Source organism: Hyperolius riggenbachi, chromosome 3 (genome assembly GCF_040937935.1).
Source record: "Hyperolius riggenbachi isolate aHypRig1 chromosome 3, aHypRig1.pri, whole genome shotgun sequence".
Lineage (NCBI taxonomy): Eukaryota > Metazoa > Chordata > Amphibia > Anura > Hyperoliidae > Hyperolius > Hyperolius riggenbachi.
In genome coordinates, this window is record NC_090648.1 from 515,819,669 (window position 1) to 515,837,083 (window position 17,415).

Below are 17,415 nucleotides of genomic sequence, written 5' to 3' on the forward strand. Positions count from 1 at the left end.
ATAGAACAGCTGCCTTATGGTGAGGTTCTGCAGCTTACCTTCTGTATAGAACAGCTGTCTTATGGTGAGGTTCTGCAGCTTACCTTCTGTATAGAACAGCTGGATTATGGTGAGGTTCTGCAGCTTACCTTCTGTATAGAAGAGCTGGCTTATGGTGAGGTTCTGCAGCTTACCTTCTGTATAGAAGAGCTGGCTTATGGTGAGGTTCTGCAGCTTACCTTCAGTATAGAAGAGCTGGCTTATGGTGAGGGTCTGCAGCTTACCTTCTGTATAGAACAGCTGCCTTATGGTGAGGTTCTGCAGCTTACCTTCTGTATAGAACAGCTGCCTTATGGTGAGGTTCTGCAGCTTACCTTCCGTATAGAAGAGCTGGCTTATGGTGAGGTCCTGCAGCTTACCTTCTGTATAGAAGAGCTGGCTTATGGTGAGGTTCTGCAGCTTACCTTCTGTATAGAACAGCTGGCTTATTGGTGAGGTTCTGCTGCTTACCTTCGGTATAGAAGAGCTGGCTTATGGTGAGGTTCTGCAGCTTACCTTCTGTATAGAAGAGCTGGCTTATGGTGAGGTTCTGCAGCTTACCTTCTGTATAGAACAGCTGGCTTATTGGTGAGGTTCTGCTGCTTACCTTCTGTATAGAAGAGCTGGCTTATGGTGAGGTTCTGCAGCTTACCTTCTGTATAGAACAGCTGGCTTATTGGTGAGGTTCTGCTGCTTACCTTCGGTATAGAAGAGCTGGCTTATGGTGAGGTTCTGCAGCTTACCTTCTGTATAGAAGAGCTGGCTTATGGTGAGGTTCTGCAGCTTACCTTCTGTATAGAACAGCTGGCTTATTGGTGAGGTTCTGCTGCTTACCTTCGGTATAGAAGAGCTGGCTTATGGTGAGGTTCTGCAGCTTACCTTCTGTATAGAACAGCTGGCTTATTGGTGAGGTTCTGCTGCTTACCTTCGGTATAGAAGAGCTGGCTTATGGTGAGGTTCTGCAGCTTACCTTCTGTATAGAAGAGCTGGCTTATGGTGAGGTTCTGCAGCTTACCTTCTGTATGGAAGAGCTGGCTTATGGTGAGGTTCTGCAGCTTACCTTCTGTATGGAAGAGCTGGCTTATGGTGAGGTTCTGCAGCTTACCTTCTGTATGGAAGAGCTGGCTTATGGTGAGGTTCTGCAGCTTACCTTCCTTACAGAACAGCTGGATTATGGTGAGGTTCTGCAGTTTACCTTCTGTATAGAAGAGCTGGCTTATGGTGAGGTTCTGCAGCTTACCTCCTGTATAGAAGAGCTGGCTTATGGTGAGGTTCTGCAGCTTACCTTCTGTATAGAAGAGCTGGCTTATGGTGAGGTTCTGCAGCTTACCTTCCATATAGAAGAGCTGGCTTATGGTGAGGTTCTGCAGCTTACCTTCTGTATAGAAGAGCTGGCTTATGGTGAGGTTCTGCAGCTTACATTCTGTATGGAACAGCTGGATTATGGTGAGGTTCTGAAGCTTACTTTCTGTATAGAAGAGCTGGCTTATGGTGAGGTTCTGCAGCTTACCTTCTGTATGGAACAGCTGGATTATGGTGAGGTTCTGCTGCTTACCTTCTGTATAGAACAGCTGGCTTATGGTGAGGTTCTGAAGCTTACTTTCTGTATAGAAGAGCTGGCTTATGGTGAGGTTCTGCAGCTTACCTTCTGTATAGAAGAGCTGGCTTATGGTGAGGTTCTGAAGCTTACCTTCTGTATAGAAGAGCTGGCTTATGGTGAGGTTCTGCAGCTTACCTTCTGTATAGAACAGCTGGCTTATTGGTGAGGTTCTGCTGCTTACCTTCGGTATAGAAGAGCTGGCTTATGGTGAGGTTCTGCAGCTTACCTTCTGTATAGAAGAGTTGGTTTATGGTGAGGTTCTGCAGTTTACCTTCTGTATGGAACAGCTGGCTTATGGTGAGGTTCTGCAGCTTACCTTCTGTATAGAAGAGCTGGCCTATGGTGAGGTTCTACAGCTTACCTTCTGTATAGAAGAGCTGGCTTATGGTGAGGTTCTGCAGCTTACCTTCTGTATAGAAGAGCTGGCTTATGGTGAGGTTCTGCAGCTTACCTTCCGTATAGAAGAGCTGGCTTATGGTGAGGTTCTGCAGCTTACCTTCTGTATAGAAGAGCTGGCTTATGGTGAGGTTCTGCAGCTTACCTTCCGTATAGAAGAGCTGGCTTATGGTGAGGTTCTGCAGCTTACCTTCTGTATAGAAGAGCTGGCTTATGGTGAGGTTCTGCAGCTTACCTTCCGTATAGAAGAGCTGCTTATGGTGAGGTTCTGCAGCTTACCTTCTGTATAGAAGAGTTGGTTTATGGTGAGGTTCTGCAGCTTACCTTCTGTATGGAACAGCTGGCTTATGGTGAGGTTCTGCAGCTTACCTTCTGTATAGAAGAGCTGGCTTATGGTGAGGTTCTGCAGCTTACCTTCTGTATGGAAGAGCTGGCTTATGGTGAGGTTCTGCAGCTTACCTTCCTTACAGAACAGCTGGATTATGGTGAGGTTCTGCAGTTTACCTTCTGTATAGAAGAGCTGGCTTATGGTGAGGTTCTGCAGCTTACCTCCTGTATAGAAGAGCTGGCTTGTGGTGAGGTTCTGCAGCTTACCTTCTGTATAGAAGAGCTGGCTTATGGTGAGGTTCTGCAGCTTACCTTCTGTATAGAAGAGCTGGCTTATGGTGAGGTTCTGCTGCTTACCTTCTGTATAGAACAGCTGGCTTATGGTGAGGTTCTGCAGCTTACCTTCTGTATAGAAGAGCTGGCTTATGGTGAGGTTCTGCTGCTTACCTTCTGTATAGAACAGCTGGCTTATGGTGAGGTTCTGCAGCTTACCTTCTGTATAGAAGAGCTGGCTTATGGTGAGGTTCTGCAGCTTACCTTCTGTATGGAAGAGCTGGCTTATGGTGAGGTTCTGCAGCTTACCTTCTGTATAGAAGAGTCGGCTTATGGTGAGGTTCTGCAGCTTACCTTCTGTATAGAAGAGCTGGCTTATGGTGAGGTTCTGCAGCTTACCTTCTGTACAGAACAGCTGGCTTATGGTGATGTTCTGCAGCTTACCTTCTGTATAGAAGAGCTGGCTTATGGTGAGGTTCTGCAGCTTACCTTCTGTATGGAAGAGCTGGCTTATGGTGAGGTTCTGCAGCTTACCTTCCGTATAGAAGAGCTGGCTTATGGTGAGGTTCTGCAGCTTACCTTCTGTATGGAACAGCTGGCTTATGGTGAGGTTCTGCAGCCTACCTTCTGTATAGAAGAGCTGGCTTATGGTGAGGTTCTGCAGCTTACCTTCTGTATAGAAGAGCTGGCTTATGGTGAGGTTCTGCAGCTTACCTTCTGTATAGAAGAGCTGGATTATGGTGAGGTTCTGCAGCTTACCTTCCGTATAGAAGAGCTGGCTTATGGTGAGGTTCTGCAGCTTACCTTCTGTATTGTATAGAACAGCTGGCTTATGGTGAGGTTCTGCAGCTTACCTTCCGTATAGAAGAGCTGGCTTATGGTGAGGTTCTGCAGCTTACCTTCTGTATAGAAGAGCTGGCTTATGGTGAGGTTCTGCAGCTTACCTTCTGTATAGAAGAGCTGGCTTATGGTGAGGTTCTGCAGCTTACCTTCTGTATGGAACAGCTGGCTTATGGTGAGGGTCTGCAGCTTACCTTCTGTATAGAAGAGCTGGCTTATGGTGAGGTTCTGCAGCTTACCTTCTGTATGGAACAGCTGCCTTATGGTGAGGTTCTGCAGCTTACCTTCTGTATAGAAGAGCTGGCTTATGGTGAGGTTCTGCAGCTTACCTTCTGTATGGAACAGCTGGCTTATGGTGAGGTTCTGCTGCTTCCCTTCTGTATAGAAGAGCTGGCGTATGGTGAGGTTCTGCAGCTTACCTTCTGTATAGAAGAGCTGGCTTATGGTGAGGTTCTGCAGCTTACCTTCTGTATAGAAGAGCTGGCTTATGGTGAGGTTCTGCAGCTTACCTTCTGTATAGAAGAGCTGGCTTATGGTGAGGTTCTGCAGCTTACCTTCTGTATAGAAGAGCTGGCTTATGGTGAGGTTCTGCAGCTTACCTTCCGTATAGAAGAGCTGGCTTATGGTGAGGTTCTGCAGCTTACCTTCCGTATAGAAGAGCTGGCTTATGGTGAGGTTCTGCAGCTTACCTTCTGTATAGAAGAGCTGGCTTATGGTGAGGTTCTGCAGCTTACCTTCAGTATAGAAGAGCTGGCTTATGGTGAGGTTCTGCAGCTTACCTTCTGTATAGAAGAGCTGGCTTATGGTGAGGTTCTGCAGCTTACCTTCTGTATGGAACAGCTGGCTTATGGTGAGGTTCTGCAGCTTACCTTCCGTATAGAAGAGCTGGCTTATGGTGAGGTTCTGAAGCTTACCTTCTGTATAGAAGAGCTGGCTTATGGTGAGGTTCTGCAGCTTACCTTCTGTATGGAACAGCTGGCTTATGGTGAGGTTCTGCAGCTTACCTTCTGTATAGAAGAGCTGGCTTATGGTGAGGTTCTGCAGCTTACCTTCTGTACAGAACAGCTGGCTTATGGTGAGGTTCTGCAGCTTACCTTCTGTATAGAAGAGCTGGCTTATGGTGAGGTTCTGCAGCTTACCTTCTGTATAGAAGAGCTGGCTTATGGTGAGGTTCTGCAGCTTACCTTCTGTATGGAACAGCTGGCTTATGGTGAGGTTCTGCAGCTTACCTTCTGTATAGAAGAGCTGGCTTATGGTGAGGTTCTGCAGCTTACCTTCCGTATAGAAGAGCTGGCTTATGGTGAGGTTCTGCAGCTTACCTTCCGTATAGAAGAGCTGGCTTATGGTGAGGTTCTGCAGCTTACCTTCTGTATAGAAGAGCTGGCTTATGGTGAGGTTCTGCAGCTTACATTCAGTATAGAAGAGCTGGCGTACGGTGAGGTTCTGCAGCTTACCTTCTGTATAGAAGAGCTGGCTTATGGTGAGGTTCTGCAGCTTACCTTCTGTATAGAAGAGCTGGCTTATGGTGAGGTTCTGCTGCTTACCTTCTGTATAGAAGAGCTGGCTTATGGTGAGGTTCTGCAGCTTACCTTCTGTATAGAAGAGCTGGCTTATGGTGAGGTTCTGCAGCTTACCTTCCGTATAGAAGAGCTGGCTTATGGTGAGGTTCTGCAGCTTACCTTCCGTATAGAAGAGCTGGCTTATGGTGAGGTTCTGCAGCTTACCTTCCGTATAGAAGAGCTGGCTTATGGTGAGGTTCTGCAGCTTACCTTCCGTATAGAAGAGCTGGCTTATGGTGAGGTTCTGCAGCTTACCTTCTGTATAGAAGAGCTGGATTATGGTGAGGTTCTGCAGCTTACCTTCTGTATAGAAGAGCTGGCTTATGGTGAGGTTCTGCAGCTTACCTTCTGTATAGAAGAGCTGGATTATGGTGAGGGTCTGCAGCTTACCGTCTATATAGAACAGCTGGCTTATGGTGAGGTTCTGCAGCTTACCTTCCGTATAGAAGAGCTGGCTTATGGTGAGGTTCTGCAGCTTACATTCTGTACAGAACAGCTGGCTTATGGTGAGGTTCTGCAGCTTACCTTCTGTATAGAAGAGCTGGATTATGGTGAGGGTCTGCAGCTTACCGTCTATATAGAACAGCTGGCTTATGGTGAGGTTCTGCAGCTTACCTTCCGTATAGAAGAGCTGGCTTATGGTGAGGTTCTGCAGCTTACATTCTGTACAGAACAGCTGGCTTATGGTGAGGTTCTGCAGCTTACCTTCTGTATGGAACAGCTGGCTTATGGTGAGGTTCTGCAGCTTACCTTCTGTATAGAAGAGCTGGCTTATGGTGAGGTTCTGCAGCTTACCTTCTGTATAGAAGAGCTGGCTTATGGTGAGGTTCTGCAGCTTACCTTCTGTATGGAACAGCTGGCTTATGGTGAGGTTCTGCAGCTTACCTTCTGTACAGAACAGCTGGCTTATGGTGAGGTTCTGCAGCTTACCTTCTGTATAGAAGAGCTGGCTTATGGTGAGGTTCTGCAGCTTACCTTCTGTACAGAACAGCTGGCTTATGGTGAGGTTCTGCAGCTTACCTTCTGTATAGAAGAGCTGGCTTATGGTGAGGTTCTGCAGTTTACCTTCCGTATAGAAGCGCTGGCTTATAGTGAGGTTCTGCAGCTTACCTTCTGTACAGAACAGCTGGCTTATGGTGAGGTTCTGCAGCTTACCTTCTGTATAGAAGAGCTGGCTTATGGTGAGGTTCTGCAGCTTACCTTCTGTATAGAACAGCTGGCTTATGGTGAGGTTCTGCAGCTTACCTTCCGTATAGAAGAGCTGGCTTATGGTGAGGTTCTGCAGCTTACCTTCTGTATAGAAGAGCTGGCTTATGGTGAGGTTCTGCAGCTTACCTTCTGTATAGAAGAGCTGGCTTATGGTGAGGTTCTGCAGCTTACCTTCTGTACAGAACAGCTGGCTTATGGTGAGGTTCTGCAGCTTACCTTCTGTATAGAAGAGCTGGCTTATGGTGAGGTTCTGCAGCTTACCTTCTGTATAGAACAGCTGGCTTATGGTGAGGTTCTGCAGCTTACCTTCCGTATAGAAGAGCTGGCTTATGGTGAGGTTCTGCAGCTTACCTTCTGTATAGAAGAGCTGGCTTATGGTGAGGTTCTGCAGCTTACCTTCTGTATAGAAGAGCTGGCTTATGGTGAGGTTCTGCAGCTTACCTTCTGTACAGAACAGCTGGCTTATGGTGAGGTTCTGCAGCTTACCTTCTGTATAGAAGAGCTGGCTTATGGTGAGGTTCTGCAGCTTACCTCCTGTATAGAAAAGCTGGCTTATGGTGAGGTTCTGCAGCTTACCTTCCGTATAGAACAGCTGGCTTATAGTGAGGTTCTGCAGCTTACCTTCTGTATAGAAGAGCTGGCTTATGGTGAGGTTCTGCAGCTTACCTTCCGTATAGAAGAGCTGGCTTATGGTGAGGTTCTGCAGCTTACCTTCCGTATAGAAGAGCTGGCTTATGGTGAGGTTCTGCAGCTTACCTTCTGTATAGAAGAGCTGGCTTATGGTGAGGTACTGCAGCTTACCTTCTGTATAGAAGAGCTGGATTATGGTGAGGTTCTGCAGCTTACCTTCCGTATAGAAGAGCTGGCTTATGGTGAGGTTCTGCAGCTTACCTTCTGTATAGAAGAGTTGGCTTATGGTGAGGTTCTGCAGCTTACCTTCTGTATAGAAGAGCTGGCTTATGGTGAGGTTCTGCAGCTTACCTTCCGTATAGAAGAGCTGGCTTATGGTGAGGTTCTGCAGCGCTGTCACATCGGCCACCATATCCTTAGACTTCCTCAGATCATCAATGTGAACCGATTGCCACAAGCCTGAAATGCACACATAACATGAAAGATTACAGCCAGGGCTGTTGACAAATGGGATCATCCATTGGTTTCTAACGTCTCTCAGGACCTTAGACCATGACCATTACCAAAGGCCTGAAATCTCAATGTAGAGAGAATAAAGTCATATACTGTACTTGGCTTAGTTAAACTACAAACAGGTGGTCTACTTGTACCACAATCTCCCAAAATGCCATGGTAGTGTGGCTAAAAAATGTTTTTCTTTAAAGTATGAAAAACCAGGAGTTAGCTCACCTGGTAACGACATTTTTAGTAACACTCCAGGACAGGTACACATTGAGACTTGGCTCCTCCCAGGAACAGGAAATATCCTTCAGCCTCTCTATAAATTAAAGATGGACCCAGGGTCAGGCAGTATAATATCAAGTAACAGGAACTCTATACTAAACCTAACTCCTAATATTACATTTTCAAACATATAACATAACATGTATATCATGCAATATTTGATATATATGGGGGTGGGTACCCCCACCTGTCCTGGAGTGTTACTAAAAATGTCGTTACCAGGTGAGCTAACTCCTGGTTTTTCCAATAACACTCCAGGACAGGTACACATTGAGATGATAAGCAAGAAATCAATCACCAACCTCAGGGTGGGCTAACTGCCCTTAGGACAGTTCTTCCGAAGTCCTGATCGGTCTCCGTTAGCCGATCCAGTCGATAGTGCCTCATGAAGGTTCCCAGGTTCTTCCAGGTTGCCGCCTTGCAGATGTTCAATGGTGACGTACCTGCCCTGTAAGCCCACGTAGTTGCGGCTGCCCTGGTGGAATGGGCCCTCAAGTTCACTGGAGGCTCTTTACCCATGATCTTATATGACTCTATGATGCAATCTTTGATCCACTTGGCTATGGTTTTTGTGGATGCTTTTAATCCTTTGGATTTACTTGCATAATTGACGAATAATGATTCCGACTTCCTGAATTCCTTGACTTTTTCCAGGTAGATTAATAAATTCTCCCGCACATCCAATCTATGTTGTTTAGTCTCCTTCTCTGTTTTTGGATCCATACAGAAAGAAGGTAAAATTATCTCCTGTGTTCTATGGAACATGTCTCCTACTTTTGGTAGGAATTCAGGGCTTGTTCGGAGTACAACACGATCATTAAAGAATGAACAGTACGGTTCTTTGTGTGACAGAGCTTGGAGCTCACTTATGCGTCTAGCAGACGTGATCGCTACTAAAAACACAGTTTTTAGCGTACACATTCTAAGAGAATCTTCCTCAAATTCGCTAGATGTCAATGCCTGCAAGACCAATGACAGATCCCATTTAGGAAATTGTCTTACTGTTATTGGTCTATTTCTTTCAATTGATTTTACAAATCTAATTATAAGTGGATCTAGTGCTAATTTCTTATCTAAATAAACTGATAGCGCGGATATCTGAACCTTAATAGTGCTTAAGGCCAATCCTTTTTCCACTCCCTCCTGCAGAAATTCTAAAATTGTTGCCATTTCTGTCGATTGGAAGTTTGATTTTTCTAACCATAAAATAAAAGTTTTCCAGTATTTCTGGTAAATAAGGCGAGTATTTTCTTTCCTACTCTTTAGTAAAGTATTTACTACTCTGGTTGACAGTCCTTTACTCTCAAGGACTGCCCTTTCAGAAACCACGCTGTAAGTTTCCATCTTTCCAGGTTTACTACAGCTTGGCCCTGCACCAGTATCATATCCTCTGATACCGGTATTTCCCATGGTTGTGTAGCAAGCATTGACAGGAGAAGTGGATACCACGATCTCCTGGGCCAGTTTGGGGCAATCAATATCATTTGACACTGTGATCTCAACAATTTTTGGAGCACTATGGGAATCAGATTCAGTGGAGGGAAAGCATAGAGTATGCTTTGATCCCAATTCTGAGCCAGGGCGTCTATTGCCATTGGTTTGTCCATCACATTTAGGGAATAGAATTGCTTGCATTTCCGGTTCGACCTGTTTGCAAAGAGGTCTATGTGTGGTTGTCCCCACTTGCTCACTATCAGTTCGAACAACTTCTGGTTGAGTGACCATTCTGTGTTCGTAGTCTGCACCCTGCTCAGCTGATCTGCTAGAACATTCAATTCCCCTTTTAGATGTACTGCTGTTAATGAGAGGAAATTGTGTTCTGCTATTTCTAGAATCTCCAGCGTTAGGAACAATAACCTCTTGGACCTGGTTCCTCCCTGGCGATTTAGGTATGAAACTACTGTTGAGTTGTCTGACTGAACTTGTACGTGACATGACTCTAGAAGATGCATCGTGCTCATTATTGCCATTTTCACTGCCATCAACTCTCTGAAATTTGATGACTGCTCTGCCATTGAGTGATTCCATAGTCCTTGTACTTGAACCTTGTTCACATGGGCTCCCCAGCCTGATTGGCTTGCATCTGTCGTCAAGATTTTTTGTATCGGTATGGACCACAGTCTGCCCTGTGTGAGATGTTGCGATGTCTGCCACCACCTTAGACTGTCTTTTATGTGTGGTTCCACTGTCACTGTATTGTCTAGAGTGTCTTGTTGTTTGTTCCACTTGGATAACATCCATGATTGTAGAACTCTTGTGTGCATCAGCGCCCACTGTATCGCCGGTGCCACCGAGGATAGAAGACCTAGCAGTTGCATAATCTGTCTGATCTTTATTGTCTGATAGGTATTGAATTTTTCCACCTCGGACATTATCTTCTGTACTTTCTCCTGTGGGAGAAGAATTCTCTGTTGTACTGAGTCTATAATGAATCCTAGGAACAGAATGTTCTGTGTTGGCGTGAGTTGTGACTTGTCCTTGCTCACAATCCAGCCTGCCTGCTGCAGCTGTTTCAGTACAGTCTGTTTGTGTTCCTCTAGATCTACTAAGGTTCTTGCCACTATTAACAGGTCGTCTAGATAAGGCATGACGATAATACCCTGTCTGTGTATGTCCCCTATCAGCTCTCCCATGACTTTGGTAAAAATTCTTGGGGCTGATGTTATGCCAAATGGGAGGCAGCGGAACTGGAGATGCTGAATTCTTCCCTCCATCTCCACTGCGAACCTTAGGAATTTTTGCGATTCTAGCTCTATTGGTATATGCCAATATGCGTCTTGTAGATCTATGCTTGCCATGAAGCCATGTGGTATCAGTAGGTTCTTTAATGAGTAAATTGATTCCATTCGGAACTTTTCGTATTTTATGTATGGATTTATGGGTTTTAGGTTCAGAATTATTCTGTACTTTCCGGAAGGCTTCTGAACCAGAAAAATCTTTGAGTAGAAGCCTTCGCCTCTTTGTGTCACTGGCACTACTGATACCACATGTCTGTCCAGCATATCTGTAATAATTTCTTTTAATGCTGTCTGATGTTGAGGCAAGCTCAGCGGCTTGGTCACTACAAACTTTCTTGGCGGTTTTGTTTGAAAGGCAATATGATAACCTCTTTTTATAAGATTTAAAATAAAAGGGCTCTTTGTTATAGTTTTCCAATGTGGAAGGAAATATCCCAATCTTCCCCCCACTTTCAATTCGTCATTGTTTGCTTTGTGTGATAGGGGTTTTGAAACTCGGCCCTGGTTTCCTTTGATCCTTGTTGAAGGACCATGTACGTCTTTTATTTTGGTTATCAGGTCTGTCTGTTTGCCTGTTTTGACGAAAAAATCTCTTTCCTGCTTTAAACTGTTTCTTTTTCGGAAAGGATTTTTTCTTGTTGGCAGTTCTTTCCAGGACTTCATCTAACTCTGGCCCAAAAAGAGTATCTCCTACTACAGGAATAGCACATACTCTGTTTTTTGAAGCCATACTCCCATGCCAGGTCTTGATCCACAGATTACGTCTGGCCACGTTAGATATACCTGCTGCCTTGGCTGTTAATCTAATAGATTCCGAGGCTGCGTCAATAATATAAGCTACCGCTTTATGCATAACTGTCATTGAGTTAATTAGCTGATCTTTTGGCATATCCTTATTAATATTATCTTCCAATTGCTGCATCCATAATGCTAGCATTCTCGCTACACAAGTTGTAGCAGTGGATGGTCTGAAATTTGCACAAATAGCAGGCCATAATCTTTTTAGGGCATACTCTATCTTTTTATCAGATTGATCTTTAAGATAGCCCAAATCTTCAAACGCAAGTTCATCATCCTTGTTTACTTGTGAGAAAGCAGAGTCTAATTTGGGACTCTTGTCCCACATTTTACAATCTTCCTCAGAGAACGGAAAGCGTCTTTTAAATCCTCTCGACATAAATAGTTTTTTATCTGGGTTTTTCCACTGGTTTGTTATTAGATTCTTGGTAGATTGATGTACAGGGAAATTCAACTCTTGTGCGCTTTCCATGCCTTCGTACAATTTGTCATGCAATGACACTGTCTCAGTAATAGTCTTATTTAGATTTAAATCTTCATATATAGCTGATAACAACATTTCTGTCTCTGCCACAGGAAATTTAAATTTTGAAGGCTTGTTTTCTATTTCCTGTGCTTCTGTAGAACTTGCAGAAACCTCCTCATTCTCACTAATTTCCTCTTCATCTGAAACAATAACAGGCCTGTTTGTTTTACTAGTAGCTTTTTTAGGGATTACTATTTCAGACTCTTTATGCTGAGTGGGTTGATCAGCTTGTGTCGGAGCGTCGGGCTTAAGGGGTACCGACGTAGCTTTAAATTCTTTTAATGTATCTTTTAAATCCTGTCTCAGAGCTTGAATATCTCTCTGAGACGCTGATTCATGTTTCATAACTTTATAAGTGCAATCCTTGCATAATAATTTAGTTGATGCAGGATTCACTTTCACATTGCACACAGGGCACCGTTTTGAGGGCTTTGCAGGGTCAGGTACATTTGCTGTAGTGCCCTGAAACAACACAAAGAGAAACAAACTAACTTGTCTTAAAGCCTATGTTATATCTAACATATTAACACTTTCTTTTTTTTTTTTTCTTTTTTTTTTTTTTAATTTGTGCATTAATTAATAACATTAGTTGCACATTAGTAAATATGCAATTGTTTGTTTATCATAAAAACATGAAACACCACTTTGCTTTGATATGGATATTCTTATAAACATAATAACCATCCAAGCCTGCAGTACACAAGAGTATGTAAAAAAGACAATAAGGAGGCTTGCTTTCAAACACAAAAACAGCTTCCCGGTATACCAATACCACAGACTCTTTGCAGCCCATCAAAGTTTCCTTGCCGCATACGGCTTTCCGCCCCCACAAGGGTCACCACCGCTGCCCAGATCTCCGCAGAGCAGTCTTACCCGTCCTGGTTCCTGCTCTACTTCCGACATTCTCCTTGCTGCGCGAGACGCCGTGTGCGGAGAACTCTGGGCGGCTACCCCTCTTCATCCGGCGCACAGGTAGTGACGTCACGCGACCCGGAAGTAATTCCATAGGTCACGGCCGGAGGACTTCCGCACTCTGCCTCCGCTATGTGCATCCTCCGGACGTCCTCCACCTTGCCGCTGCCTCCGCATGACGAGTCCTCGGGGCAACCCTTCCTGAAGCGGAACCTTTCTTTTCCAAACCAGGCCGACCAACAGGGCTACAGTCCACTGGGAGCGACGCTTCAAAGCACAAACCCACAGGTACTCCACAGGGGAAAACGGACCTCCATCATATCCAGGCCCGCTTCAGTGCCAACATATCCCTAGCCACCCAGGCTCTCCGGGACAGCGAGCACACATAGAGAGACCTGGTTCCTGGACCAGGAAATATCCAATACTGCCTGACCCTGGGTCCATCTTTAATTTATAGAGAGGCTGAAGGATATTTCCTGTTCCTGGGAGGAGCCAAGTCTCAATGTGTACCTGTCCTGGAGTGTTATTGGAAAAAAATTCATTATTTACGACTAAGTGGCATCAATGAGATGCTAAGAATTCAGAATGTATGCAAGAGTTAATGTTATTTGTATGCAGCTTGTCAATGGACCAATAAAATTGGTCCATTGACAAACTAAAATGCTGCATCCCCGCCACTGCACACTAACTAAATCCCCCCAAACTCCCCAGGGCACAATGCGGGGCTCCTTCCATGAGAGGCAGAGCTTTCAACAGCAGCTCTGCCTCTACACGCATCTATCAGCGCGTATCTCCGCCTCCGCCCACCCCACTCAGTCTTCTTTCACAGAGAGGGGCGGGGGAGAGGCGGAGATACGCACGGATTGACGCGCATGGAGGCAGAGCTGCAGCTCATAGCTCTGCCTCCACCAGCAGCAAAATCCACGACCAAAAAAGTCGTGGATTTTTTCTGTGGAGTATGGGGTGATTTAGATAGTGTTCAGCCGCGGGGATGCAGCATTTTAGTTAGGGCAATGATGTTAAAGAGATTTTTAAAATAAAAACCTGAATTTTATGAGACTTCAGAGTCTCTTTAATGACCGTCCTGATTTAGGATTACAGATTCCTTCATTAGAAGACCACAAAGTAGACTTCACCTGTTTGAACACTGCAAGGCTCCTTCCCACGTTGTTTAGGAACTTACTAGGCTAAACATTTCCCCTCCCATTAGTTGCTGCAAGAAGCTGAGTAGGTGGACATCATGGCCACGCCCCCCCTCATGTAGAAGACCAGAAGGCTGGTGAAATGGCAGACCTGGCCACAAACCTCTTCCAAATAAAAACATTTAATTCTCATCACATTAGAGCATCTTGTACACACCACAAGTACACTTGTATGCCTTGTACTAGTATGGACTAGCATGCTCTGTAGTGTTGAGAGTGGAGGCATCCAAAACTTATACAATCATTAAATGCAGTTTGAAAAGGAGAGGTATAATATGCTTACCTCTCCTGAAGTTCTCAAAGTAGTCAAAGTGACTCGAGAAATCAGACACCAGCTTCCATTATTGGGGCGCTCCTGTCTGATTTCTCCAGCTTTTCAGCTAGGCACATTTTTGACCCGAGGAAGAGGTAAGACCCATAAAAACGCGTTGTTGAAAACCTACTCTGTGCAATAAATCTTTTTGCCTAAAATCACCATGTGAGGACCCTCGCAAACCCGAACGGAAGTGGGGAATCCTCCGCAGTCCTTATCGACGCTTGCAGGATTGTGGCAACCTGAAATTGGCATGACACTTTCGCTTCTACACTTCTGGTGTGTTAAGATACTGCACTATTGGCCCCTGGTTTTTTGTTTCCCTTGTGTCTTCTCAGTCTACAGATATTGTTTGGTCCATGCCTTCAAATGCTCTGTAGTGTGTTTTATTTTGGAAAGTATTCCATAAGAGGAGTCAACAAATCAAAATTGTTCAAGTATAAATAGAATGAGCGAGTGTGCAGTGGGGTGCTTACCTCCCCGGAATCCCACGTAGGTTGTGCCACCGTGCACTCTGGGAAGCTTGGTGATGAAGTAGACAAATACAGACACGTCTGTCAGATTCACCTTGTTAATTTCGTTCACAGCGGAGTACCTGAATAAAAGCAACAGTTTAACTAGAAGAATTTAAAGAGGAACTCCGGTGAAAATAATGTAATAAAAAAAGAGCGTCATTTAATTATGTATAAACGATTTAGTCAGTGTTTGCCCATTGTAAAAGCTTTCCTCTCCCTGATTGACACTCTGACAGGTGATGTCAGTAGAAGGAGATGCTGCTTGATTTTTTGGCAGTTGGAAACAGCTGTTATTTCCCACAATGCAACAAGGCTCCCACAGTGTGATGTCAGAACCATGGTCATGACATCACACTGTGGGAGGGGTTACACCAGAATATCAGCCATACAGCGCCCCCTGATAATCTATTAGAGAAAAGGAATAGATTTCTCATGGTAAAGGGGGTATCAGCTACTGATTGGGATGAAGTTCAATTCTTTATTAGTCCAGTTCACGCTTTAATATCCTGCGGCACCAATGACTCTATGGAATACAGAAGGGCCCATTTCCTGCACGAGTGAGAAGTAGCACAAAGCAGGAAGCATTGCACTAAACAAGTAATTGGCAGTAACTTTGCCACACCCATCAGGCAGCTTTTACTAGAAAGACTTTATAATAGTTGTGTTTCATATATGCATAAAAACAAAGCATGGAAGCTGGAATAATGGCCTCAATTCACTAAGATCATGCTGGTGGTGATAAGGCAAGTGAAAACTTATCACCACACACCTATTGGTATTTCAAGTGTTAATTCACTACAGAAGCTTGCCTTATTAACATATAGTGATACGTTTTCACAGTGAGAGTGTTATCTTAACACTTCAGTCCTTAAGTTATCACCTCTGTACTTATTTTTCACATGCAGTATATAGGAAGAGGAGGAGCACACCCGGGCAGGATGTAACGCCACCCCTCCTGCTGCCAGGACGATTACAGCTAGCCTGGGTAGGACAGCCAGGGAAGGAGAGAGAAAGGCTGTGGCTGGATCTGTGTGTGTGTCTGTGCATGAATTTCTATGTGTGCCTGTGTGTGGATATATATAGGTGTGCCTTCTCCTCTTCCTCCTCCCATACCTTGGCCAGGAATTGAACCCAGGTCTCAGTGTGTAGTAGGTATCTGACTCACCCCCTAGACCACCAACCACACTACATGCTAAAGCCAGCCTAGCATGTACCATTATGATCAATTCAATAGGAAAAGTAGCATGCTTAAAGTGGACCCAAATTAAAAATACAAGATGACACCCTCCTCCTCGGAGGAGGAGTCTGTTGTAACACTTCCCTTAAAGTGGGATTATCACCATAACAATCAAATTTCAACAGCAACTGGTCTGAGTATATTAAAGGGAAGGTTCAGGGACTGTTTAAAAAAAATAAAAATCCGCATCCACTTACCTGGGGCTTCCTCCAGCCCGTGGCAGGCAGGAGGTGCCCTCGGCCAAGGTATGTAAGCTGGCTTTTGAAAAAGTACAAATCCTTAAGCACGCTACTTTTTCTATTGAATTGATCATAATGGTACATGCTAGGCTGGCTTTAGCATGTAGTGTGGTAGGTGGTCTAGGGGGTAAGTCAGATACCTACTACACACTGAGACCTGGGTTCAATTCCCAGCCCAGGTTCAATTCCTGGCCAAGGTATGTAAGCTGGCTTTTGAAAAACTACAATTCTCTGGAAGATGACACCCTCCTCCTCGGAGGAGGAGTCTGTTGTAACACTTCCCTTAAAGTGGGATTATCACCATAAAAATCAAATTTCAACAGCAAGTGGTCTGAGTATATTAAGTGATAAAGATGCTAATCCTGCATTCAAAACTTTTTCTGCTGGTATGGTTTGGAGTTATCACATACTTAAAGAGGCACTTAAGTGAGGAAAAAAAATTGAGTTTTACTCACCTGGGGCTTACCTCAGCCCCCTGCAGCTGATCGGTGCCCACGACGAGTCGCTCTGATGCTCCGGGTCCCGCCGGCGGCCACTTCCGGTTTCGCCGTCAGGACCCGTCAGGCTGGGGAACGCGGCTCATGCTACGCGTTCCCAGCCAAAATAGCACCCCCTATGCGGCCATATGTCCGCATAGGCACCCGTATGCGGACATATGGCCGCATAGGGGTGCTATTTTGGCTGGGAACGCGTAGCATGAGCCGCGTTCCCCAGCCTGACGGGTCCTGACGGCGAAACCGGAAGTGGCCGCCGGCGGGACCCGGAGCATCAGAGCGACTCGTCGTGGGCACCGATCAGCTGCAGGGGGCTGAGGTAAGCCCCAGGTGAGTAAAACTCAATTTTTTTTCCTCACTTAAGGTTCACTTTAAGGAGCACTGGCCCTTTAATAGTCAGTGCCAAACAGTTGCATGCGGGGGGTTCTTTTTATCTATAATATATTCCTCCTCTTCCCTTTATTTCCCCTGCCTGCTGCTTATCTGAAACCTGATCCCCTACTCACTTGTGTTTACAAGCAAGGCTGAGGCGACTCAGCGATTGGAGGAGACAAGAAAAAAAGTAAAGAGCAGAAATGACATCACGAGTTAGCCTTAACTGTGGGCAAAAGACATGGCCCCCACCAGGAACAGAATTCTCTCCATTTACTATATAACATTCACTGAAATCAAAACGTGGACAGTATAATACATGTGTTATGTAAGTAGATCAAGTATTTATCTTATATATGTGTTTTTTTCCCTGGCATAGTATGGCTGATCCTACTGCTTTAACAACAGCTCAGGCCAGATGATAACTTCTCACA

At 45.0% G+C, this 17,415-nt stretch overlaps 1 protein-coding gene across 1 annotated transcript in view; it reads right to left on the reverse strand.

The window, feature by feature from the left end:
* LOC137564492 (E3 ubiquitin-protein ligase RNF213-like) overlaps positions 1 to 17,415 on the reverse strand; it is a 299,702-nt gene that overhangs the window by 130,865 nt on the left and 151,422 nt on the right. Inside the window, 2 exon segments of the mRNA XM_068278410.1 lie at positions 7,204 to 7,311; positions 14,601 to 14,719. Coding sequence (XP_068134511.1) covers positions 7,204 to 7,311; positions 14,601 to 14,719 — 227 coding nt within the window.